General features: G+C 42.3%; 2 protein-coding genes and 1 long non-coding RNA gene across 13 annotated transcripts in view; 2 read left to right on the forward strand and 1 right to left on the reverse strand.

Annotated features, from left to right (window-relative positions):
* Positions 1-1,218, forward strand: part of pik3r5 (phosphoinositide-3-kinase, regulatory subunit 5) — a 21,971-nt gene extending 20,753 nt beyond the window's left edge. For all 7 annotated transcript variants that reach the window (XM_086211277.1, XM_086211278.1, XM_086211275.1 and 4 more), the window contains one exon: positions 183-1,218. In XM_086211277.1, coding sequence (XP_086067403.1) covers positions 183-333 — 151 coding nt within the window. In that variant the 3' untranslated portion in view covers positions 334-1,218. The remainder of the gene's footprint in view (positions 1-182) is intronic.
* Positions 1-3,340, reverse strand: part of LOC147257383 (uncharacterized) — a 20,828-nt gene extending 17,488 nt beyond the window's left edge. The window contains exons 1-2 of the long non-coding RNA XR_015117592.1: positions 3,161-3,340; positions 209-368 (exon numbers count right to left, since the gene is read on the reverse strand). This is a non-coding gene — a long non-coding RNA (uncharacterized LOC147257383). The remainder of the gene's footprint in view (positions 1-208; positions 369-3,160) is intronic.
* pik3r6 (phosphoinositide-3-kinase regulatory subunit 6) lies at positions 1,855-25,941 on the forward strand. 5 transcript variants are annotated; one of them, XM_086211280.1, is made up of 21 exons: positions 1,855-1,919; positions 11,368-11,452; positions 11,555-11,656; positions 12,167-12,258; positions 12,716-12,784; positions 13,000-13,132; positions 14,337-14,406; positions 14,545-14,740; positions 15,262-15,397; positions 16,964-17,050; positions 18,104-18,347; positions 18,551-18,841; positions 20,381-20,480; positions 20,709-20,831; positions 21,049-21,156; positions 21,345-21,447; positions 21,588-21,649; positions 21,875-21,965; positions 22,085-22,146; positions 22,267-22,373; positions 23,840-25,940. In XM_086211280.1, the coding sequence occupies exons 2-21, from the start codon at positions 11,395-11,397 to the stop codon at positions 23,994-23,996; spliced, it is 2,391 nt and encodes a 796-aa protein (XP_086067406.1). In that variant the 5' UTR covers positions 1,855-1,919; positions 11,368-11,394; the 3' UTR covers positions 23,997-25,940. The 5 variants fall into 5 exon arrangements, with proteins under 5 accessions (XP_086067406.1, XP_086067409.1, XP_086067407.1 ...); XM_086211283.1 differs by having other exon boundaries at positions 20,712-20,831; XM_086211281.1 differs by lacking the exon at positions 1,855-1,919 and adding an exon at positions 3,278-3,351 and having other exon boundaries at positions 23,840-25,941.
* Positions 25,942-25,972: the final 31 nt, after the last annotated feature.

A 25,972-nucleotide genomic window follows, 5' to 3' on the forward strand; every position in this document is an offset into this window, starting at 1 on the left:
TTTAAATTATCAAATCTTATGTTTCTTATAGATTTTTTTATGTTAAAGACATCATTTTCTATCGCAGACAGATCAGGCTTACCAGTGACTCTTCAGGGAACATGCATAAATATGAAAGAGAATAGGCGTATACCACAGCCACGTGTGACATCTTTAAGTATTTTTCCTTCTCTCATGTGTAGGTGCGAGATATCGGTGTGCTACAAACCTGACAGCTCCTCTGACTGGAGGCGAAGAAAACCCCAAATCTCCGCCCAAATCCAGCCTCTCCACCCGACCTTCTGCTCCCTTCTCTGCCTGCCGATCGTCACTTTCAGTGGGGCTCTTCCCTGAGACTGATGGCCTCTGGTTTGAGGGACTGTGAACACCTTTAAGTGAACAAATGAGCGCAGAGGGAAAGTGCAGAAGTGTTGGGGTCAAGTCCACACGGGTGTAGCCCCAAACAGCGAATGGGCGCTGAAACAGATGTTGGAATCAGGAAAGCTGGACAGTCATCACCCATACAAGCACAAACCAGATGACCCAATCAGCAAAGACTCTACGGACGCTTGGTCTTTCTCTCTGCAAAGTAAACATGCGCTGTTGTGTACTTATATTCTTCAGGTTTCATTACCTCTTTTCCCTTTGACAGAGAAATGAATTCAGCTACAGGAAACTGCAGCAGAGGCTCAGTTGAGATAAAACCGCCGGGACAAATACGATATGTTGTAAAAAAAAAAACAAACAAAAAGAACTTTAGGCTAACAGAGCTATGGATCAATTCATATGAGCAAGATTATCAAACCCTACCTGACAATGGACACTATGGAAATATTGTGTAAATATTGTGTTGTTAAAAGTTTTATTGCATTCTATCACTTCATGTTACGGCAACCTCATTTTTATGTGTATAGTGTGGCTTTAAACATTTCTCAACACTGTTTAAACTGTCTTATAAATATGAGCAGCAGGGGGCACTGTTGTCAAACTATTAGATTTCAAGTGTACAAGGAGACATTAATAGTCCACAGTTGGTGATAACTTTTTTAAAGTACATAAGTATAATTAAAGTATAAATATTATTTATACTTTGGTAAGTAATTGCCTTTATCACATTACAGCGCAGGTGGAAATTTAACTTTACTCTTGAGGTGCTCAAAATTAATTTGGATACACAACTTCCTTTATATTAAAGAAACTGTTTAATTGCACTTTGCTTAAGGTCTGTATTTTAACATTTTGTGGAGGGCTGGGGGGGAGGGGGTTATCCTGCTAACCTGATTATAACTGGAATACAAGCGCTGTGGAACAGAAACTCCCACAAGATGAACTGGAACTTCTAATAAGGTACTTCAGGTTTCAAGTAAATGTCTGCATGGACAGAAACAATGCAATTCCAATGTTTGTTTCATAAATGTATGTGAACTGTCCTCTTATTGGATTTGTCTCAAATCCAGTCCTCGTTGAAATAAATATCTTCAACTGGAATTTTCGTTTTTTCTTAACATTTGCCATCTTTTCTATTTGTTGTTATTGACGTACACTTGAACTGAATATAGATGTAATGAAGAGCTCCGCTGAAGCAAACGTGGGGGAGGAGTTCTATTTTAACTGAGTTTAATTCCATGATTTAGCTGAGTAGAAAAAGATAGATGTATTAGATCATAGAGTATATTCTAGAAGTATCCATCTATCTATCTATCTATCTATCTATCTATCTATCTATCTATCTATCTACATCTTTCAAATCATCTGTCTCTATTGTGGGTAATAATCTTGGTTGATGGTCACCGTTTGGCGAGCAGCCATTGGTTGGCTGCTTTGATGGGCGTGGTCAGAGGAGGAGCCTCTGACAGCTGTCTCCCGCTGCTTCAGCTGAGTGACATTTTCAGGATACACAGCAGCGGACGGCTGGAGTCGTCAGTACAACTTTACTAGGGGTGAGTTTGTTACATGAAGAGATATCTGGCACGTTCGCATTTACACCTCATAGTTTGTTGACTTTTGACAGCGGAATGTTGGTTAAGGTGTTTGTTTGAGGAGCCTGCGCCGTGGTTGCTGATGCAGCAGATGTTTATGTTCGACTACTTCGTGTAGGCTGTATTTGATAGTGTCACAGCGGTGATACTTCACCCAAAAAAAACATTAAGTACTGCACGAAAAGTTTCCATGCGGTGTGTGGTTCTAAACTTATCCGACCGTGCACATCTACTTACGGTGTAGGTCAGACATACCGGTGTGGTTTTGCACCTGCTTCAGTCCCATCAGGCAGTGACGTGTCTTGTCAGTTTGTCTTCTGAAGCAGACTCTCCTTTTACCCTCATCTGCCCCCCCCCCCCCCCCCCCCCATGAATTAGCCCCTTTACTTGCAATCCAGGTTTATAGAAAACTTCCTATTCCTCCGGAGAGTAGCAGCTAGATTTCCCCCTCCTCAGATTACAACAAGGGTTTGATAAGAGTGTCAGCAGCTTTCTTGTTGTATCTGCTGGAGTCTAAAAGCTAAGCTGTAGTTCCTTGTTTTTTTCCTTTCAATTTGGGGTTGGTGTGGGGGGGGGGGGTGTGCTCCTATGTGTTGGTGAGTTTTTCCCTGTATAAACTGATCTTTTCCTTTTATAAATTGAACCACTGGCCGTTTATTGACAACAATCCAGCAGTAAGGCTCAGCCTAACCCTTCATCCATCATGTAAATCTCAAAAGTGAACACTCTCCACTGTTTCATTCAACTGCCGTCTCTAAGGTGATAACAACTGGTGGGTGAGGCTCTCCAGTTGGAGACAAGATATCGCTGACTCAGAAATATTTTGACTAGCAGGTGAATCCTAATAAACATGTTAGCGCGTTACCTCGATGAGTTCGGCTTTGGTTCATTTCTTGGATCATAGCCAAAACAGTGAGTGCGTTTCTCGTAAACAGCACAATTACCTGCCAAAGCCCTTAACCTGCTCAAAATCTGCAATTTCTTGCTTAAGTAAAAATTGATATCGAGGAACACGTCAGCTTCAAGAGAATGAAAAGTCCTCACTTCATTGTTTGCAAATGAGGTAGTCCAAATGTAAGATGGAGCAGGATTTCTATTCACGTTTCCTCGTTCTGCAGTTTGTTACGTGGTGACCACTTGGCTTCAGTCAACAAGAAGCTGATTTACAGCATTGCATGCTGCAAAGGGAAAAAAATACAAACCTACTGGGGCTGCTGAGCCTGTTTGTATCGTCAGAATTCGTAACACGGCTGTGCTCTGTCGACATGTTCCTGCCAGTTGAAGATTTGTGAGATGCGCCTCCGAACCGGTGGAGAATTTCACGAACACACAGAAAAATCACTCAACTGCAACGAAATAACCCCCGAGAAAAATATTCTGCACGGCGGTTGAGGTGAAGTAATCATTGATTGTCAGTTAAACCACACCACAGCAGAACAACAGAAAATGGTCAGCCATTAACTGTCATTAAAAAATTTAACCAGACCTCAACAAATTTCATATATTGACCATTATAGAACGATATCACATGACCTCTGTGGTATTAATGCACTTTCACGTACCTACAATAGATATATGAGCGGGGCCTACTTTTTTCGGTGGGATATTATTTATGTCCTTGTAGGAGTTCCCCTGCCCTTTCATGTTGTGTCAGCACCAAACCCCTGGTCTTCTTATGGCTGATTCATTGTTCCACTCCACCTCATGAGGGTCACTGTCATGTGTCATCACGTGACCTTTGAACACAAAGACCTCTCAGTGGGCTCTGCTTTAAAGTAACATTTTGTGCTCATTCTGAGAGGTATCCCACAGGCATTTTTAACACTGAAATAGCCTATTGTTTAATCAGTGGATTATCAGTGTGCATGTGGCCAGTGTGTGGTGTCAGAGGGGTTGGACGCACAGAAAGCAGCAGTCAGGTTAGTTGGCCTGCGTTTGAGCTCTGGAACTCAGTGAGACTTCCTTAATGTAAATTACATCGACGGACTGAGCCGATCTGAGACGTGAAGATGCTGCAAGCAGATATAAATGATGGAAGGAGTTGAGCGGTATCTCTTGCTGCAGGGGTGTGTGTGTGTGTGTGTGTGTGTGTGTATGGTGGTGGGGGGGGGGGCTCAATAAGCTCTCCTCAACTTCCTTTTCCTGTGGGGCTCAACTGAGACAATAGTCTAGTGCAGTCAGATCAAATGGACGTCACAATGTAGACACAAGATTAGCTCAAGATAGTCACTTTGTTTAGTCTTTTCAGAAACCTCAAGACCACATTGGAAGCAACTCTGGAGTCTCTTGCCTAAGTTTATTACACAACAACTATTATTCAACAGATTGCAGCTTCATCTTTCTTTATCTTTCGGATGCCAATGATTTGTTTTCCCCTGCAAGGAAGTAGAAAAATATTTCTTGTCACAGTTGCGTACCTGCGGTCTCCATCCGGGCTGAAGCCATTCTAATTTTGGAGCTGATCCTGTGATGCATTTGGTACATTGTGTGTTTACAGCATTTAGATCACTTTACACCCACTGACCTATAAAAGTTGTTTTTGTTGTTCATGATGCCCACGGTGGCTATAAAAAGTTGTCCGTGCGGCCAGACTTAGAATCCACAGGAATCTGCTCCGTTTGTTTTGGCCTTTTAAATTATGACCCGCATCTCAAGAGTGTCCACAGTTTGTGCGTTGAGAATGTCAAAGCTGCAGGCGACGCCGGTTCTTTCTGAAATGAGGGGGAGGTTGTTGATGAAAGGTTTACAGGCAATGTGCTACATTTTAGGAATGTCTGAGATGTGTAACTCATCAACAGGTGCACTCGCACACACATTTTTTGAAAACACCTACGGGTGGGTTCAACTAATCTGATTCCAACTGAAATTGGTACATTTGGTTCATTTTATAGTCTGGTTCACATTGTACAAATTCCTGTTGACCAAAAGGGGCAGAGCTGGAAGTGTGTTCACAGCTTCTTAGAGAAAATAGAGCTGGCAAATGTAAACTCTTGGACCCAGATGTGGAGCAAACTTTGGATTGTAGCAAAAGTCTGAGTCCTGTCGTCATGTAGTTTATGACTGGACAAATGCCTCCAACAGACAGACTGGCATCCTTCTCAGTTCACCTCCTGCAGTTGGACTGGAGGCTCGGACTCTCGCTCCCATCAGACCAGGCTAGTGTTGACTTTGAAACGGACGAAGATCGCTTTGGAGGGGCGATCTGGGATGGGTTGTTTCGTCCATATGAGAATACGATTGCTTCTTTCACAAGAGCCAAAACAAACCACACCAGGCTCAGATTAAAAAACAGATTAAATGCAGTGTTGAGAGTGTGTCTCATCCATCCACCCATTTTCTACTGCTTATCCTGTCAAGGGTCGTGGGGGGGCTGGAGCCTATCCCAGCAGCCTTCAGGTGAGAGGCAGGGTTCACCCTGGACAGGTCTCCAGTCCATCACAGGACCAACACATAGAGACAGACAACCATTCACACTCACAGTCACACCTACAGTCAATTTAGAGTATCAATCAGCCTCGTCCTCTCTTGATGTCTTTGGACTGTGGGAGGAAGCTGGAGTACCAGAGAGAACCCACACAGGAACAGGGAGAACATGCAGACTCCACACAGAAAGATCCTGTGATGGAGCTGGGACTTGAACCAGGAACCTTCTTGCTGTGAGCCAGTAGTCCTAACCACTGCACCACCGTGCCGCCCTTAGACAAAATTGTGAAATGAATTTCTGCCCTAAGTTGTCTTTACAAACTCTCACTCACTCCTGCAGGAGAGGACTGAATCTGATACTTTACCTTCCGTTTTGCAAAAATGGGTTGCTTGTCTTGATGAAGTGAGTGAATGTAAAAATCATTGATACCCAACATTTTTTATTTTGTGCTGTTCAGATGTTTTCTGCATGAGGTCAACAGCTGGATCTATGGTGAGAATAATCTCATTATTTGAAACAGATGTAGGTTTGATAAGGAAAGATTTAGAGGTTTTCATGCAGAAAGCACGAATGATGTAAGTGTAAAAGATGTAGACGTAACCAGAGTGATGTCACCTGGTGGTTTGTTAACTCCTCATCTGAAGTGTGGGGCCGGCTGCTCATTTCTTTGCAGCTGCTGGAAACCACAGTTTGACAAAAGTGTGGAGATGGAGAAGCGCGATGGGTGGATAGCTTCTTGTCAATCATAAGGTAGCCCCACACCACAGAATATATTGCTTGAACCTCTATTTAACACAAGATGGAAGGTTGCAATTCGTGATTAGCATTGTAAACTCGTCAGGGAAGTAGCCTCTCCCTTAGACTTCAAAACAACTTCTTTTAGCAGCCCAGTCAACCTTAAAGGTCGCGCTGCCTTAAGTGAGCGTGACTCAGAATTGTCCTCAGCCTCGGGGTTGGCATGCTGCACATAACAGCCGGTAACCTGAAAACTGGTACTTTTCTTTTTTTCTTTGAATGTTTTATTATTGGGCGGTGTGGTGGTGCTGTGGTCAGCACTGTCACCTCACAGCAAGAAGGTTCCGGGCCCCGGCTTGAGCTCGGGCTCTTCCTGTGTGAGTCTCCATGTTCTCCCTGTTCCTGTGTGGGTTCTCTCTGGTACTCCAGCTTCCTCCCACAGTCCAAAGACATCAAGAGGGGACGAGGCTGATTGATACTCTAAATTGACCGTAGGTGTGACTGTGAGTGTGAATGGTTGTCTGTCTCTATGTGTTGGTCCTGTGATGGACTGGAGACCTGTCCAGGGTGAACCCCGCCTCTCACCTGAAGGCTGCTGGGATAGGCTCCAGCCCCCCCCACGACCCTTAACAGGGTAAACGGTAAAAAATGGATGGATGGATAGATGGATGGATGGATAGATGGATGGATGGATGGATGGATGGATGGATGGATGGATGGGATCACCAACTGAGCCTCAGTTGTTCATGTTCAGCTCCAGTAGTCAGTTTCAGATATGTTTGGGTCCTCGCCCTCTGAATCTGTAATACCAGTGCCTGGATTACAGTTGTGAAACTATCTTGTATCATTGATTTGGTGTGTGTGTGCGTGTGTGTGTGTGTGTGTGTGTGTGTGTGTGTGTGTGTGTGTGTGTGTGTGTTTGTTGGGGGGGGGGGGGTCACCTGCACTTTAAGTAGATCTGTTGCTGCAGCTGCACTTGTCCAGTGTCTCTATATCTGCTTTCGGCATCAAATGTCAAAAGTGGCATCACAGCGCAGCTTTTCAATGCTGTTATTAATTCCAATAATACTTAGAGCTGCACAATGTAGGTGAAAAACACCAATTATTGTGTAAAAGTTGCAAAAGAATTCACAAATGGTTGTCTACATGCACTAATATCAAGAAAAATCATGAACATTTTGAAATGTGGCTTTCTCAAATTCAATATACAACTTAAGTAGCATATTTGTTTATGAATAAAGACATTTCTGTAACATTCGAAAAGTGGTGTTCAAAATTATAATTGCTGTTTCTTGTGGTTATAAAATTGCAAAAAGCTGACCTTCTGATTACAATTCGTTTTTTTCTTGTAGCACTTCAGATAAAATAATGCTAAATCATCAATCAAGTCCTACATGTCCACTACAAAACAGGGTGACTCTGCTGGTTGCCGGTGGATGGATTTGCACCTGTAGTGATGAGTCTCTCTCCCGTGTCATCGGCCGTGTCGAACACAATATGAATGTTGTCGTTAGAGTTATGATGATGCCGTAGTTCACTTGAGTCGGAACAATTTTTGTTCTTGAGCAGCCATCAACGTGTTCCGTGTGTGTTTGAAGTGACACATCCTCAACTGACTCATTATGTTCAAATTGACCCACTTCACACCATCCCAGAGTTCACAGGAAGACTCACTCCACACACATACATGCTCACACACACACACGCGCACACACACACACACACACACACACACACACACACCTTGGGAAAGCCCCTTTGTATTTCTACTGATGGATTTAGCACACTAACCCCAGTGCCATAAACCTTTATCCTGTCTGTCATTCCAGCCTGTGACTGGCGCTGTGTCATTTATATCAGCTCTTCTACTCAGCAACTTTTTGACATTATGTGCAGATTTTTGAAGATTTGGGGTTTCAAAGTTAAAAGTTTGCTGAGAATTGCAGTATCGGGTCAGGGATATTTACACACGACACACAAGTGAACTCATAAACACACACACACATACACACACATAGACAGCTCTGTTCAAGAGAACTTCCTCATATTGTCCAGTATGTTATTTCAGGAAATCACTGATTGATATCCTGCACCGCTCATACTAAATTAAGATATTTTTTTAGCTTGTTTCTTTGGAACTTATACACGTGTGTGTGTGTGTGTGTGTGTGTGTGTGTGTGTGTGTGTGTGTGTGTGTGTGTGTGTGTGTGTGTGTGTGTGTGTGTGTGTGTGTGTGTGTGTGAGAGAGAGAGAGAGAGAGAGAGAGAGCGAGAGAGAGAGATTGTGTGTTTGTGGGGGGGGGGGTTATGCTATGAAGCAATTAGACTTCATGCTATTAAATACAACCATTCATGTTTATCACCTGAAACATTATGTACACACACACACACACACACACACACACACACACACACACACACACACTTCCTAGCAACTGAGCATTTACCATATTTCCCTGGTAACAATTTCCTTGTCAAGCAGGTGCACCCGTACTTAGTTTTCAGTATTTCTGCTGTGTCCAGTTTCTCATGTCAGAGATTATGAGCATCTTTAACACACCTCATGCTGTTCTAGGTTGGGGATTTCCAATCAAGCAAAAACACGCACATGCTACCCCGCCCCCCTACCCACCCGCTATCTTTTGCTCAATGAACACACTTCCACACATGGCTGTCAGGTCCTTCCTGTTTTCTGAGATGTCTGAAGCACGCCGGAACGGAAATGAGTGCTCCTATTTTCTGCGTGGCGGCATTGTTTGAGACTTTGGCTGACCGCTGCTGTGCGTGCTGGCGGCTGCCCGCGGAGAGGAGGTGGAGATGGATGTGTGTGGTAGCAGAAGTTTATCAGGAACTGATTCACATGAAGTGTAAACAGTCAACAGTCACAGGGGAGGTTTGGCATGTGGCCTCGGCACCTGTGATGAGCACTGATTGCTAGATTCTACCGGCATGTGAGGCAGAAGAATCTGTGAGAAAAGATGAGTGTCGTGGTTTACATAATACCAGACTGCTTCTGTGCAGGCAGGGATTTCTTAAAAGATGGAAGGGCATTGCTGAAAAATTGCATTTGTGCATCGGATCATTTAAGTAATATAGCATTTGAAAAACAGCCAAACCACGAATGCTTCCCGTGAGTGCAGTAAATCCCATTGCTACATGTGTCTGTTAAATGGGTTTAAATTTGTTTCAGTCTTAAATTGGACTTCAGCCAGAAGAGCATGCGTGTGAGATTAGGTTTGCAGTGCAAAGAATTGCTTCTGGACTTAAAAGCATTTTTTTTTCCTTTTTTTTAATTGAGGTTTAGTTTTTAATAATCTATACAGTAGGGCCTCGGGGAAGAACTTTGTGAAAAACTTGCGTAATGAGGACAGAAATCTTTAAAGCTTAAGTTGATTGATGGAATGGGGTGTGAAATTATGTTTAAGACTCAAAGTTTTCCATTTGATACAAAAATACAACAATTTTTGAATATTTCATGACGAAATCAACACTCTATGATGCTTTTCAAACTCTGAAAAACACCCCCCCCCCCCCCATGACTTCTTGGTGATGCAAGAGTTCAGAAAAGGCCAGCCATGTTATTTTAGCTCGACGCTGATAGAAATGGACTACTACCAACAGCTAGACTGTCCAAAGGGTTGCTTGTGAATCTTGCAGTTAATCATCCAGTATAATCCATGTCGTCTTTGTCCAGCAAACACTTTGGTTTGAGCTAAAAGCAAACAAACAAGAACACTTGCAGTTTGGAACGATGAGTTCAACTGAATGCATCAACTGGTCACATTGATTCACCGTCATGCCAAAAACAAGAGTCTTCCATTTTTCTGTTTTTATACTGGACAATGCATTTGAGATTATTTGTTAGGATTGTTTTTGAGACAAAAACGCGTAGCTGGAGTTTTCTGAGTATTAAATTTACCCACAAGTCATCCAGGAGGGGGAAAAAAAACATCTTCGTGAGTTGAAGTCACCTCATTGTGAGTTCTTGAAAGGCAAATTCCACCTAATGAGTGAAGTAATGCTTCAGGGTCAATGCGTTCACATTACAGCAAACTATCCGCAGACTGTGGTTTTTCCGAAGTAGTTATTTTGGAAAGGTTGTGAATGATGCAGTTTCTATTTTAACCTCATCTTTTTTTCTTCATGCCCACTCATTTTGAAAGGGAGGAAGTGCTGCACTTGACAGTGCAGGCGCGCACACAGCGGCTTTGACTTTTGCATCCTTGCATGCGTTTATGTTGAACGACGACATGCACGTGCAGTCCGCCATGCTGCAAAATCAAGACAGAGATGGAAATGGAATCTTCGACTAAATCTTTGGGGATTGTTGCGTTAGAAAAAGAATGAAAGACAGAGAGAGACGGGGAGTGAATTCACTCGAGGCAACCGGAAACTTGTGGTCAAACAGGCAGTGCTCAGCTGCTGAGGCAGCGCTGTTAACTCACTGGTTTGGAAAGTGCTTCTTTTCTCAAAGGGATCAAGGCTAAATCCTCCACACAAAATCCTCTCACATATACAGCCTGTGGAATGACCTCTCGTGTGTGTGTGTGTGTGTGTGTGTGTGTGTGAGAGAGAGAGAGAGATTGACATAAGCACTAAATGGCAGAAGTAAAAGTTTTGAAAAGTGGACTGTTGCCAGTCAGAAGCTTGTAATATTCATATCTAAAACACCCCAAACTGCTCAAACAGGTTTTGACTCTTGGACACTCTTGAGCACTTTTACACCCTCACACACTAACCCTCTCTGTCTTCTCTCCATCTCCCCTCACTCATATTCTCACAAAAGCGGAAACTCACCCCGCAATGATTTGTCGCTGTTCTGTCTCTCTTGCGCTTTTTCGTGCTTTCAAACACTTGTTAGTTTCAGTTGGGGCGTGTGTGTGTGTGTGTGTGTGTGTGTGTGTGTGTGTGTGTGTGTGTGTGTGTGTGTGTGTGTGTCCGCAGGTACTTTCAAACTTGTTCTTCGATGCTTGCTTACCAGTTTTATTAAAAGAATCAAATATTTAACACACAAAAAGAAACGTATCAAGGCACACAGTTATGAGCTGATGTTCTTGTCCTTCCGTCTGTGAACATCGAAAAAGAGTTTTAAATAGCTGCAATTTTATGTGTGTAATTCTACACACTGCTGTCAGCAAGCAGAAAGAGGTCACTGCATAGTCAACTCAACCCTCGACCGCATTAGTGAGGAGACCATCCATCCTCTCAGAGTTTGGCACATTGCTGACACTTCCTGTCTCTGTCCTCTTAGTCAACAGACCCATGATGTATGTGAGACATGAGCACCAAGGGCCCCTGGGATAACTCAAGAAGCCTGCTCAACATGGAGCCAACAGGTACAAGTATAAGCACAACTCAAAGAAGTCAAGTCTTGTTGTATTTCAGTAGTATTTTGTAGTATTTTCATCGTTCTTACACGCTAACCCTCTCCCGTTCAGCCGGCTCCTCCCCGGTAGTTCCAGAGCAAGAATTGTACCGCAGCATCCAGGCAGTGCTACCCAAAGAAACGGACAACCAGCAGCCGGACTATCTTAACAAAGGTAAAATTTACCACAATACACTGAAGTTAAATACAGAGATGTGAAGAAGGATTTTCTCCCAGTACTGCTCACTTGTACCATAAGAAAGCTGCTAGCTTTATGGTGAAGAAACACCAGCTGTATCACACAAATAAACCATCTACATTTATTTTTCTTAACTTTTTTTTTTTTTTTTTTTACCCAGAAGAGGTTCTGAGTGAAGTCATCCTGCCGGTGTTAACAACACATACTGGAATATTTCGCCTAGTAAGCAGTGAGACAGATATGCAGTTGTTAGTCATCGTTTAAATATATTCAGATTTGACACTGTCATGGAGAAATGAATGACACATTTTGCAAGTTGGTGTTTTGTGGCTTTGGAATTGTGCATCTGTCAATAGTTTTGTGTGTGTGTGTGTGTGTGTGTGTGTGTGTGTGTGTGTGTGTGTGTGTGTGTGTGTGTGTGTGCGTGTGTGTGCGCACGTGTGGGTGCGTGTGTGTGTGTGTGTGTGCACGCATGTGTGTATGTAGGCATGCTGAGATGGACACTTCATAAGAAAGTTCAAAATAATGCGGCCAACAGCTTATCTCTGGTGTGGGTGCTAATAAAGGAGCTAGAGAAGGTATTTGATCTGTTCTCTTACTTTGTTGAACCTGCTTAGGCTTAGTTAATCTTGGGACTAACAGTAGTTCACACAGAACACGGTGGTTTTGGGAAAGCGTGCACCTATTTACTGGCTGGGATTGACCTTGTTGAAGTGAAGAAGTTAATAAATTGCATGATCACAATTGTTTAATCAGCCAAATTGGTATTTTAAACATCAGTTTTGCTGCATAATTTTGTCCCTCAGAGTCAATATCTGTTGACTTTATCTTAATGATTTGACATATATTGACTTGAATTCTTTATCTAGTAGCAAAATAGGTTAGCATTAGATTTACTCATTGTTAGGTCTGTGAAATATGATCTACAAAATTCCAAGTTTGTCCGAAGACTAATGTTCATTAAAGTATCAGACTTATTGATTAATCATGCAATCTACAGTTTTCAGTGAGCCTCTGAGTGTGTTTTCTCTGCAGGCTCAGAGGTGGGACAGTCGTAAATACATCATCCCTCTGCTCCACACACTCATGTATGCCATCATTCAGGTATGGTATTCCCCCACCTTTGCTGTCATGAGATAAAACCGCCTTCGATGAGCCCACGCTTACCTTTTGTATCATGAGTTTAGTTCCCCAAAGTCCTTGTGTTTCCTCATATTTCTGCAATGCTAATAACCATTCAACTTACAAGGATATTATTTCTTTTCCTTGCTAATAAAAAGTCTCAGTGTGTCAAATGTGTGTGTTTGTTGATATTCCAGACAGCTTACATCCCAGATGAGTTGTACAAGCGGGTTTATGATTTATGTAAGAGGCTACTGACGTATCCTCATCCCTACTGCAGCGTAGGACTCAACTACACAAGACAAATTAAAATGGAACGCTCCATTCCAGGTACCACTCAACCTGTACTTTAACATTGCCGTATAATTGCACTCTCGATGTTTTTAGGTCAACGATTAAGCAGTTTGTTTTTTACCGAGCTAAAATATGTGTATTTTTTCAGCCAAAAATCTTCAGAATTAGACTGTGATATCACGGCTGAATCACAAAGGGGAGAGGATGGTCGTTGTCAGTTTGGGATATTATTTTTGGATGAGGAAACATCTCATTGAGTGTCATCGATACATTCAAGAGCTCAAGAATGAGTCCTCAGGGTAGATTTCATGCTCAGTACATTTTTATGATGCTGGCGATTGTAGTTTAGCGAATAATGCAGCATTTTCTTTGCAAACACAAAGTATGCTGGCCTTGTGAAAAAAACTGTTATTGTCTGTCCTTGTAATTGTTTTAAACTATCATGTGTCGCTTGCATTTTATTTTCTGACTAGCCCAGATTGTTGATATGTTGTACTATCCTGGTTTCTACAAGAGTCCAGCTTGCATATCCAGGTTTATGAAATTTCCATCCATCCATTTTCTTCCGGTTATCCTGTTGAGGGACATGGGGGGGGGGGGGGGTGGAGCCTATCCCAGCAGCCTTAAGGAAAGAAGCGGGGTTCACCTGAACAGGTCACCAGTCCATCACAGCACCAACACATTGAGACAGACAACCATTCACACTCACAGTCACACCTACAGTCAATTTAGAGTATCAATCAGCCTCGTCCCCTCTTGATGTCTTTGGACTGTGGGAGGAAGCTGGAGTACCAGAGAGAACCCACACAGGAACAGGGAGAACACGGAGACTCACACAGAAAGATCCTGTGCTGGAGCCAGAGCTCGAACCCGGAACCTTCTTGCTGTGAGGTGACAGTGCTGACCACTGCACCACCAGGCAGTTCATTTAAGAAATCTGACATGCGATATTCACATATGCACCGTGTAACCATAGTAACCTCAAACCCTTGTCTTAATGAGGAAACGGTGGCTGAGTCACTGCTCTCACATGAACTTACTGAAAGCAGCTACACAGTTCAGAGGCCTCTTAGCAGATTTCTCACTTGATTTCCTTCTCTGCCGCCCTGCAGCAAGACGCCGTAGGAAGCAGCACGGCTTGTTAACTGGGGGTTTCATAACATGAAAAGCTTCATAATGGTTTTATTTTTAATTCAAAATTCTGCTGCTGCGTTTAATTAAATGCCTGTTCAATCTTCAGGTCTTATGTACCAGCGGATGATCGTAGCTGAGCAGAGACTAAAAAATGAGCTGTATCCCTTTCAGGAGAGGTAAGTCATCAATACATAATACAAAGACTCCCGAGAGCTTCTGGGATCTAAGATTTACAGGTTTTATTTTCTCTCACATTGCAGCATGTAACTTCATTCCCCGTCCTTCACTCAAATGTCTCCTGTGAATTCTTGTAGGGTTTTTGTTCTGGCTGACCCAGAGGTCTTCTCTGGTTCCCTAGCACAAGTCCTGCTGGGTGATACTGAGGCATCTGCTTCAGTTCCAGAAGAAATAGTGAACCCTGTAGATCACATGCGCAGTGTGATCCAGCACTCCATACAGGCGGCTTTAGGAGAGCGCTGCCATGGGCCAAAACTGGCTCAGTCCCTGAAGGTTAGTGGGGGAGTGAGATCTTGTTTGCCTGTGTTCATTCTTTGCCGTCTCTTTATTTTGCTTTACAATGTGTTTGTTGCATGAAGGGTCTCTGTAGTTGTCCATGCTCTTATGCTTTTGAATTTTTTTAACTTTGATTGTCTTTATCAAATGTGAGTTCACTCACACTTGCATGCTTGCCCTGATTTTTTTTTAAAGTTCTGGTTCAATCTTCCGAGCCTCACTTTAATGTTGACATTTGAAGTTATGGCAGTAGACTTGAAAGAAGCCCCCTGACTCTTATGTACGTGTCACATAAAACATCCTCAATGAAGGTCTTTTGACTGTGCAGCGTGGTGGAAGTGTCTACTGGCACTCTTCCTAAAGTAACACCTCAGCAGGACACACAAGCGGGCAGACACCCGCACACACGCATGTACTAATGACCATTCACCTCTTTGCTATTAATACGTAGTCTGTATGGATTAATCTTCCTGTGTGTATGTGTCTTCACCCATATGTGTTTGTGTGTTTTGGGACAGGATATGGATGTTGAGCCGTACTTTCAGGAAGTGTTGGCGACTCTGGAGCAAAGCGTGGACGAGTGTAACAGCGGGGAGGGGGGAACATTGAGGACCCGTCTTCAACAGCTGTACAGTGAGATTGTCTCCGACTCAGGTAGGAACTGCCCGCAGAGGAAATGCAGCAGTGTATTTGCATGCAGAGTTTCTCTTAGGCAGAGCTATTCAGCACGAGACAAAAGTCAACATACTGGTTTAACACAATATGAATGAAGGAGGGGCAGCCTCAAGAACTACAGAGGGTTGTGGTTATGAAACAGACTGCCGTCATATTAACAACAGCAGGTAGCGGGAGATGAAAGGGGTTCTGGCTAGCTTTGATGCTCACATGTCTGACCATTCAAATTACCTGCAGTATCAACAGTGTGTTAATTTTCTGTATAAAATTGAATCAAATGATGTTACAAACACACACACACACACACACACACACACACACACACTTGCCTCCTCACACTTACTTATAACACAGAAAAGAATTTAGAGAACACATAAACACTGGCTGAGACCACCTTTTCAAGGGAAGCCACAATTAAACTTGCACAGAGCTCAAGTGGACTCAGAGTGACAGTGCAGAGAAGCTAACAGTGGAGAAGTATAATCTCTTTTACTGGTTCCTGTCAGCAACCTGAGTCTCGCTGTCTTGCTGGAGCACCCTGACATGAAGGAATTGCGATCATCCAGTTTGGAGGTCACAAATAGTGGCAGCAGTTTTTCTGCATCTTTCTGGAACAAGGAAGAGTTGACTTTTGTGAAAGAAATGTGACGATGAACAGTATTTCTGAGGTGTTTGGGGTCAAAATACTGTGATTTCAGCTTTGTCTGATTTAATAGCATGGAAAATAATATTTGTGATATTTGTGAGAGTTGCAGCTCACAAACTGCAGATCTTCATGTCCTGTTTGCCCACTTGATTTTACGTGAGCTTTTTGATGCCTCACTGATAAATATAATTTTATCATCGGCATAACAATGAAAGTTGCTGATTAGGAAAGTTCTCCTATGAAACATGGATACATATTTGTTCTCTCGCTTCTTTCTTCCCTGATGTTCTGCGTGCCTTTTAGCTAAATCGAATTAATCCCAGTTTCAGGTTTTGTTTTGGTTCATAAAATACATTCATGAACTCCACTTGTCTGTGTGTTAAGCTCATTATGAGTCTGAGTTGCCAACAATGTAAGCCAATGCAGAGTGTTCATTGTACTTTAAAGTACACATAGCAGGTGATTGACATGTTTTCTGTGCTCAAAGACTCGATTCTCCAGATCAAACATGTCACCAGACTTCTGTCTGTAAGTTTCCTCTGGGACCAAATCTGCCTAGTCTCAGTTTTTAAAATGTTCCGGATATCTATTTTCATAACATCCACTCTTTTCCTACTGTTATCATGTTGCTGACCCATCTGATGAAATTGTATCCCAGCTGGGAGACAGAGGGATGGAGAGGGATGTACACAGGGAGGAAGCTGGGGGGGCGGGGATGTTTTGAATGTCATTGTGACAGTTTTGGTCTTTTCCCCTCTTTTTCTCTCTCTCTCTCTTCCTCTGTGTGTGTGTGTGTGTGTGTGTGTGTGTGTGTGTGTGTGTGTGTGTGTGTGTGTGTGTGTGTGTGTGTGTGTGTGTGTGTGTGTGTGTGTGTGTGTGTGTGTGTGTGTGAATTGCAGAGCCTGTGTCTGGTGGACAGCTTAATGACTGCCCACTTCCTAACCCAGAGATGAGCTTCCATCTGTGGACGGAGGATCTAGATATATGTGAGTCTGGATGTGGGGGGTCTAGAGGAAGTCACAAATGAATAGAAGGAGCTTAAAAGTGGATGAATGAAAACTGAAATTACGTTAAAAAAAAAGTGCTGTAACATACAGGTAAAACTTTCTCTGTATCGCCTGAATCGTTATCATTTTATCGCAAAAATATCTTCTCTTGTAGTCAACATAACCACGTTTTAACCCAAGTGGATTTTGACGGAACAGTTTGAAAGTGTGAACAGAATTAGAGGAAAAACTGTAACACACTCCTGACCCGACACGGTATGAATCTCTGCAGTTGGACTGTTTCTCTTGAGCTTTGCTCACTCTATTTCACAAACTGCAGTAAAATCAAACTGTGTCATCAGTATATTTACAGCGCCCTGTAGACATTGCCAGATACAGATGATACACATCATAATGAAGACGTTAAATTTCTGACAGCTTGCGTAATATCTTGAATAAGAAGGCTGTTGCCTGATACACTCTACTTATTGTAAATGAAGGGCAGTTATTATTATCTCTGTACTGTAGTGTTGCATTAACAAGCATTAAATGATGAGGGTCACAAGGCAGACTCTGGCCATATGCATGAGTGCATTCCCCATAAGCATTCCCGGGGTCATATAAATCTTGAAATGTCATACACACAGTTTATGATCTCTATTATATCACAGAAGAAGAGCGGGAATGTGTTTTCTGCAGCGCACAACAAGACTTATACCTACTACAATCGATAGTCTTCAAGGTTTATAAGCACCAAATGTTCAATTTGGAACTCCGTAAAATCAACTGCAACCAAAATAAAAATTTAATTTGAAGGCTGCGGTGTTCTGAATAGAAGAGATTGGCGTAATTCATGTGGAGGATCATGGGAATCAGTGCCTGTGACTCCTGCAGTAGTCAAAACAGAATTAAATATTCCAGCCGTCAGTGAAGAAACTCAGTAGTGAGTAGCAGAGACAGTAACTGAAAAGAGCAAGTTAGCTTTTCCGTGCTGCTATTTGTCCTGTCTGGCTCCGTGTAAGCGCTGAACCCTGAATGCTCAACTGTTGACAGGGCGAGAGCTGGCCAAGTGGTTACGGTCCAGCTCCATGTCAGAGGCATTCTCCCTCAGCCAGGAGACAGAGGACTTTGAGCTGGATGAGTCACCTGGCGACCTGATGCAGAGTGACAAGATTCGCTTCTCTGTCATGTCTAATGACAGCGGCATCGAAAGAGACCTGCCCCCCAGTGCCGATCCCTCCACATTGTCACCTCTGGATTCTGCCAACATGAGTGCATCATGGGAAAATTGTAAAAGGTAAATGTAATACTTGTTAGTCTACATCAATAAAAGTGTTGTAAGAACCAGAAATCTTCCAAAGCATACGATTAAGATTAATTACCTGCCCTCCACTGAGCCATCGTTTGAATGCAAATGAAGCTGAAGTCTGCGGAGCAGCAGCAGATTACCCCCACAGAGTTTTTATCTATCAACCCATCATTGTACACTTCCTCCTTCAGTGACCAAGAGTCAGCAAGGCTGTCACGACGGGGATGTATCAAGATGAAACCCTCTGTGAAGGACAGCATGGTGCTAATGCAGGACACATTGGAGGGCCATGCATGCCTCGGAGTAGCAGGAGGAAATGGAGGGATGGGAGGAAGAAGAGGAACCACTCTGCAGAGGCTAGCAGGAAGCAGTGTAATCCAGAACCCATTCCCCAAACAACGGAGACACTTTACAGCCAGGATAGTCGCCATGGGGGATGACAGGGTACTGGGCCGCCTGGCTAAGGCCTATTACTTCTTCAGGTAAGGGAACCATTCACACATGCAGCCTTTCCCAAATGTGTTCCTGCAATTTTGCTGGAAAAGGTCATGAGTGAATAGAGCTGAAATTAATTTTGTGGAGAATCTCAATTGCCAGTTTCGCTGTGCCAGTAACATTACGGGAATATGCTGGGAGGCCTGTGCTGTGAAAAGACAGGGACATTACCAGGAATTACATATAACTGCTCTCCACAGGACTGGTTTCCCCACCTATGGTTGTGGGAAAACCTGCAAGACATGGATGTTTGAGATGTACTTGTGTAACAGTAGCAATTACTGGCAGTGCCTGGAAGTGTGTGTGAAAGACGCAGCTTTAGAGAACAAGATGTGAATGAGGTGTAAAGGTTCATCTTGTTTCAGCAGGTTGTGTCTCATTCTTTTTATCTAAATGTCTTTATTACAGTTCTCTCCCGTACTATTGAAGATATTATTCTTGTAATTGTTATTGTCCTAACTATTATTGTTAATGATGATTTTAATAATTAGAATAAATATTTATAGAGCACTTTTCAAAACAATCTTACAAAGAGTTTTACAAGATTTAAAGGCAAATTCATGACAGTTTCACGTTAAATAAAATGCAACAATTTGAAGAGTTTCCGTCAGATAATATCTGAAATCCCACAGCTTTGAATGCAAGGATATCTCTGTATAAGTTGTACTGCAAGTTATAATTATACAATTTACATACAAAGTTGTTGGGATGGATGTCTAAAAATGCCAGGCAGCCTCAGCCGATTTTGGTTTGGGATCAAGATGGCGAGAGATTTTTATGAAGAGAAATCCTCAGGAAGTTACTTTTTTTATCACCATCTTTCCCTTCAGCCATACTTGATTGTAAACAACATTATGTGTGTCCTGAGATAATAGCGATAATGGACTGAGCTGATAGAGAGATAATATGAATGTGAATCACATTCCTTGGGTGACTGGCGTGAATCACTGCCCAGACTTGTTTTGAGTTCGACAGATTCGCAGAGAAGAAAATCACTGGAACCAAAATACGGCTGCTGTTTTAGACGAACTCTGTCTAGTTGCCCTAAAAAAAGACATGAACACAAAGTGTGCTGTGTGCAACCGTGTCATAAATCTGACCCATCATGCTGCTGCTTGAGTCCAAGAGTAAATGAACACGATATGTTATTTCGCTGATCATGAAGTCAATACAAGGTGGCTTTAGGGTTCCTGATGACCCAGGTTTCACATTTAGATTGCTTTTAAACTTACAAGTATGGGCCATCAAGACAAATTCTGGTTTGACAACTTTGTATAAAATCCAACTATAAGCATGAACACTTGAATGGCAAAAACAAAAATAAATCCAACTGTACATATTTCTGTTTTTAGCTGATTTTTTTTCACCTTTGACATGATGCAAAGGATAACCTGCAAGAGTGGAATGACCTCAGCTGAACCATCAAATTACTGCTTCACCTTCTTTCTGTTTCTCAGTGCTTGAAAGCTGCGTCATTGCATTCACTTATTTTGTGTTTGTCACGCATTTTGCCTTTGCCTTTTCAGGAAAAGAGAAGCGCGAAGGCTTTTTCTAACAATGAAAGTCAACCTCCAGTTTTACTACATCCCTGTTTGCATTGCTACATCTCCCACCTCCTCTGTCAACGTAAGGCAACTTCCTCTTTCCCTCACACAACATCTGAATTTTATTGTGTGAAAGCAAGCACACCTGTAAAGATAATGATTAACTTTTGTCAAAATGTGAGATCGAAATTAAGATGGATCTTATTTTTTAGTCTTTTCTATTTAGAACACCAGAAGAACACACGCGGTCATATGAAAATACAGGAAATGTCATGCTTTCATGGAAAATGTTATGTTCTTTTTTCTCAAGAAGAACCTCGGTCAGTCCAAGGGGAATCCCTGCTCTCTTGGTTCCTATTTGAGCATGGTGGACCCGTGGTACAACTGTAACATCAAGAGTTTAGGGTGTATGATCCCTAAACTGGCTACAATGGTAAGACCGTGCTTTTTATTTCCCAATCCCTGCATCCTTCTCTTACTTTTCTGAACTACAAAGAAACGTCTTTTTTCCAAATAACTGAGGGTTTTTATGAAACAGAGTGATGACGTCACTAATCTCAAATTTGAATTTGATGACTCTTAGATCACAAAAAAACTCATTATGACTGTCTTTTAAATCACAAATATTCTTTTCCATGACATTTTTATAGCAACAGACAAACCCAGGGAAGCCAAAAGAGCCCTTTGTGTCTGATGTCATTTCCTACTATGTGCGTACCGGCCAGCAGCCTGTCTACTTCACCATCTACTTTGTTAAGGTATTGTTATACATTTCATCTGCAGTTTTTTCTTTTGTTTTAGTTTTTAGATATGAAAAGAAAAGTATGTTACCTAGTCTGCATCTGCTGCTGAGATTAGAAGCTTTGTAGAAAACACAACTCTTGGAAATTTCGTTCTCAAATCATGTCGTTTGAGTTTAAAGAAAAAAATGCTTCTATTCTCCTAGATGACATTCAACAGTGTGGCTAAGGATCCTGTGGAAGATGTCTTTCTTACCCATTTAGAGGTGGATTTCCCTGAGTTCAGACAAGTCTCACCATCATTGACAGGTGATACATGAATCCTGAACAGCTGTGTGTGTGTGTGTGTGTGTGTGTGTGTGTGTGTGTGTGTGTGTGTGTGTGTGCGCGCGCGCGCGCGCATGTACAGCATACCACCCCACTGGACAATGTGTTTGTCTCTCAAACAGAAAAGCCAAAGAGGGGCACCGGGGACGTATGTGGAGCCGTTATCTCCATTAATTACAAAAAAGTAGGTTCATGTTTTCGTCCTTACTGGATGATCGTCTTGAGTTTGTTGCTGTGGTCAAAATAATTGATCAATTTCAGCAATGAGGTGTGAATATATGCCAAGAATGGCAGTAAATGCCCATTCTTGTATCAGAGGCTTTCATGTTACTGCCTTCTCTCCTAATGTGTGTGTGTGTGTGTGTGTGTGTGTGTGTGTGTGTGTGTGTGTGTGTGTGTGTGTGTCCAGGTGACGTTAAGCGGCCGAGACATTGATAAAGGAATGTCAGTGAGGACGACAGGTGCTCGGATCAATGCTATTCCCTCCAATGAAGCAGAAGGTTCAGGATTATCTCTGTTTTCTTTCTAAAACTCAAACCTTCCAAGATCTGCTGTTCTCTATGTTTTGAATGTGTAATCTGTCGTAATCTCATGCTCCCTCTCTGCCTTTGTCTCCTAGATCTGAACTGTTTGACACTGATACTGAATGACACCCCTGCAAAAAATAAAAACAACATTTTCGTATGTATTAACACTCAGATTTGTTTTGTTTAAAATGTTTGATATGTTTGATATGATATAATCAACTAATGGTTTATACATTTATTGATACTTTGGTGCTTTTATTTTTGAAATTTTCAGGATTCAAAAATTCGCACCAGCAACATTAAGGTTCGCACTTTGGAGAGCCGAACATTCACTGTTACACTAGATGGAGATTGTCGGAGGATCTATAAAAATGTGCAGAGGTAAGAGAGACTCAGCTGCTTTGACGGACTGCATTGATTTTTAATTTTTTGATGTTGGATATTTAGAGAAAATAAGCACTTACATCACTATCAGAGAGAGCTTTAATTATAATTAATAAAGGCCTCTTTAGGATCTAAGGGCGAGCAGCATGATGGCTTTTTAAGTGGAACCATCCAGTCGCAAACGGCTCTGATGGGCGATTGTTTGTCTCATAGCCTTCTTTTTTGTATTTATTGATGTATTTATTTTATTGTTACCTTTCAAATTTAAAAAATATTCTCGCAAGGGAACACGTCAACTTTTGTTGTAATTTCCGGACTATAAAGCGCACCTGAATATAAGCTGCACCAGCGAAATTTAGGGAAAAACACAAATGTGTACGTATACAAGCCGCACTGGACTATAAGCCGCAGGTGTTTTAATGTTTAATTACCATACGCAAGGATTCGTGCACAGAGGGGATTGTCAGGAAAGAGATGGCTGTTTGGGGAAGCTTCCCATTTATTAACATTTCCTACAAACAACAAGTTGCATTTATGCATAACTTATTCAAGTGTTACCATTTAGTGCAATAGTACGGAACATGTACCGTGCTGTGTAAACTGTACTGTATCACAAGACACAGTGTTTCAGACACACAAACTTTCACAGCATTCGAAACGTATTTACTGTGCAGAAATAAACGGTGCGCTCTCAACGCACGTACCGTAAACAAAACTTACAGCGGAAAGTCAGTCAACCATCCTCATCTTCGTCTTCTTCCTGCGTACTAAAACCACCGAAGTCCTCATCTTCAGTGTGGGAAAGGAACGGCCTCAGGATGGCTTCGTCAGCCACTCTCCTAGTCTCTCCTTCGTCGCTCTCAAAACCAAAGAAGCCCCCCCTAGTGGCCGTAAGCGCTGTAACCACTGTGTATAAGCCGCAGGGTTCAAAGCAGGGGGAAAAGTAGCGGCTTATAGTCCGGATATGACCTCCCTCTCCTCAGCTCACGTAGTAAAACGCTAGTTAGGTTAGCACAATGAATAATTGTAGTCAGTTCATCACACAAATCAGGTGCAGGAATCTGGCTTGACTGGAGGTAATCCTCCTCATCCTCCTCACTTACACGGTTGGCCATGAAAAATTGTGGCCGCAGGCTCTGTATCAAATCACTGAAAGCAGTTCCAACTCAGCATCTGATAAAAAATGACAACGTCCCAGAGAGATAGTTTTGGAGAAAAGTATATTTGATGACATTTGACTGATGAATGCTTACTTCCCTGTTCACTACCATTAATTGTGCTAAGCTAACTAGCGGTCAGCCAGTCTCTGTGGGAGAGGAGAAAAGGGTGTCTGCCATCTTGTTTCACTCTGTGGAGGATGACAAATAACAATACTACCCAAAGAAGTCGGTGTGGTTCTTTAGCAGTGAAGGTACTGTGCCACCCAAGCTGATGGCTCTATTTTGAACCTGTTTGTCCTGCAGCATCGAGATCTTCCCCTGTGTCGACCCTGGATACTGTGTCCAGAAAACCATGAGGTCCAAATTCAACATAGGAGAGGAAAAAGATGCTGGCTTGAGCAAATACATGACTAAAGGACTTCCTCTACCAGTCAACACATTTGCTGGAATCATAAACTGATGTGGGATCATCCTCATGATGGTGTAACCGTGACAGACTTGATAAATCATCTTATCTGACAGCCTGCAGCGCTGCTTCTGAAACCAAAATGTTTCAGTTCTGTCAGGTGGGACTGACTGGACTCCAATTCAAAGAATTCAAGGCCCTACGAAGTTGCTCTCATATTTTGCAGCTGATAGAAAAACAATGTGGCTACTTTTACAAGAACAGAAAGAACTATCTATGACACTGTAACACTGTACGATGGAGCTCCTGATGATGGTTCACTTTTTATGAGTAAGCTGTGGTGCTTTCTTAAAACAGGAAAGGTGTAGATTGGGATCACGCTAAGGAGCTGCAAAGCTAAAACCTACTTTGTGGTGACCATCGCAACAAATAAGCAAACTTTTTTAGAACAAATGAGGACATTGGGTTTGAAGTGTGACAGTATTGTTAGCGTCGCAGCAGAGAATCTGGATTAACTGCTGCTTCACCAGTTGCCCCCTGAACAACAGCTATATTTCATTGACACACTACTTTATATTGCTTCCTTTACACACACACACACACACAATCCTAACAGACAGCCTCCACCCGTGAGAATCCTCTTGTAAGCTAAGGAAACCTGTAGATGAAGACTGGTACGATGACAGTTTGCTGTCTTTGTGTTTGTTTTAGTGGAATCATTGTAACAACATGTCATTCCTGGCTACATGGTAGAGTCTGCAATGAAGATGAAATGATCGATTGATCAGCCTTGGGCTTATTCAGCCTCAATCATGAAATGTTCTCATACACACACTTGTTCTTATGCGCTGTACAACATTCTCTGCCCTCCATTTAGCCTTACAGGCGAGGAGCAAAGCCTGATGGCCATTTGTATCTCCATTTCCCAAAACCCTTTTTTTGTGTACCTCTCGCAACAGTCAGTCATTTTAGACGTGAATGTTACGATGGGTGCGCAACAGATGTCTGTTGCAAGGGCTTACAAATAGCCATCAGGCTTAATTTCCTGACTAAATTAGGAGCTAAATAAGTCGGATTGTGTAAAAGAAAAAAATTGTGCAAAAGAACGTTTATTTCATAAATGAGACCCGATGATTGGAAACTTTCTAAAAAGTTGCTTTAAGCTCTCTGTGCAGACACATTCAGTGCACAGAGGGGTGCGAATAATGTGCTCATGTCTCATGGAGACCCAACAGAATACTTCTGTCTTGAAAACCACAATCCACTGACCAAATATGCAAGACTCTGTGCTTCATGTCTGAGATGCCGAAGGCCTAAAAGGGGAGACAGTGAATGTGACTGAGGTAAATATAACAACGAGTAGCGTGAGGGACACACTCGTCCAGCAACTGTGTGGAAACGGTGCTGCTCATGTGACTAGAAACACTTGTCATCGTTAGATGTCCTCTGGGGGTCTGGGGCCCCCTAAGGAGGCTGCATGAGCTTTGTCTCCTCTGAGTTTTACAAAACTAGATTTGGATATTAAATCGAATAATAATAACACACATACCCGGCTTAGTTGTTTTCGACACAATTCTTCATAAACATGACAGTAGTGATACATTTGGTGTTGAAAAACCGGTAAGGTAAAGGTTAAGAAATGTTACTTTTTACTTTTTTTTGAATGCAGCTTGAGGGCTGTTGAAGACGTGACACAACTCTTCAGTTTGGGGTCAAAACTTGTGTTGATGCACCTTTTTAACAAAGCGACCCAACCATAGCTTGATTATGACATTAAAGCAGCTCAGGAGGCAATTTTAACAAATCTCTCTCTCAGGGGCTCTGTGTGTGTGTGTGTGTGCGTGTGCGTGTGAGAGAGAGAGAATGTGTGTTTGCCAGCCTGGCAGTTCAAAATCATGGATTTGAAATTCATGACCTATTTTGCACATTATTTTAATTTCATTTATAAAAAGATTGCTGTTATAAATCAAAATGTAATTGTGTAAATAAATTGTTTTGTTTTGTAAAACAGTGTTTGTTTTTCCTTATAA

The sequence above is a fragment of the Aulostomus chinensis genome, chromosome 8 (assembly GCF_037954235.1).
Source record: "Aulostomus chinensis isolate RoL2024-O1b breed Wild chromosome 8, RoL_Achi_v1.0, whole genome shotgun sequence".
In the NCBI taxonomy this organism is placed as follows: domain Eukaryota; kingdom Metazoa; phylum Chordata; class Actinopteri; order Syngnathiformes; family Aulostomidae; genus Aulostomus; species Aulostomus chinensis.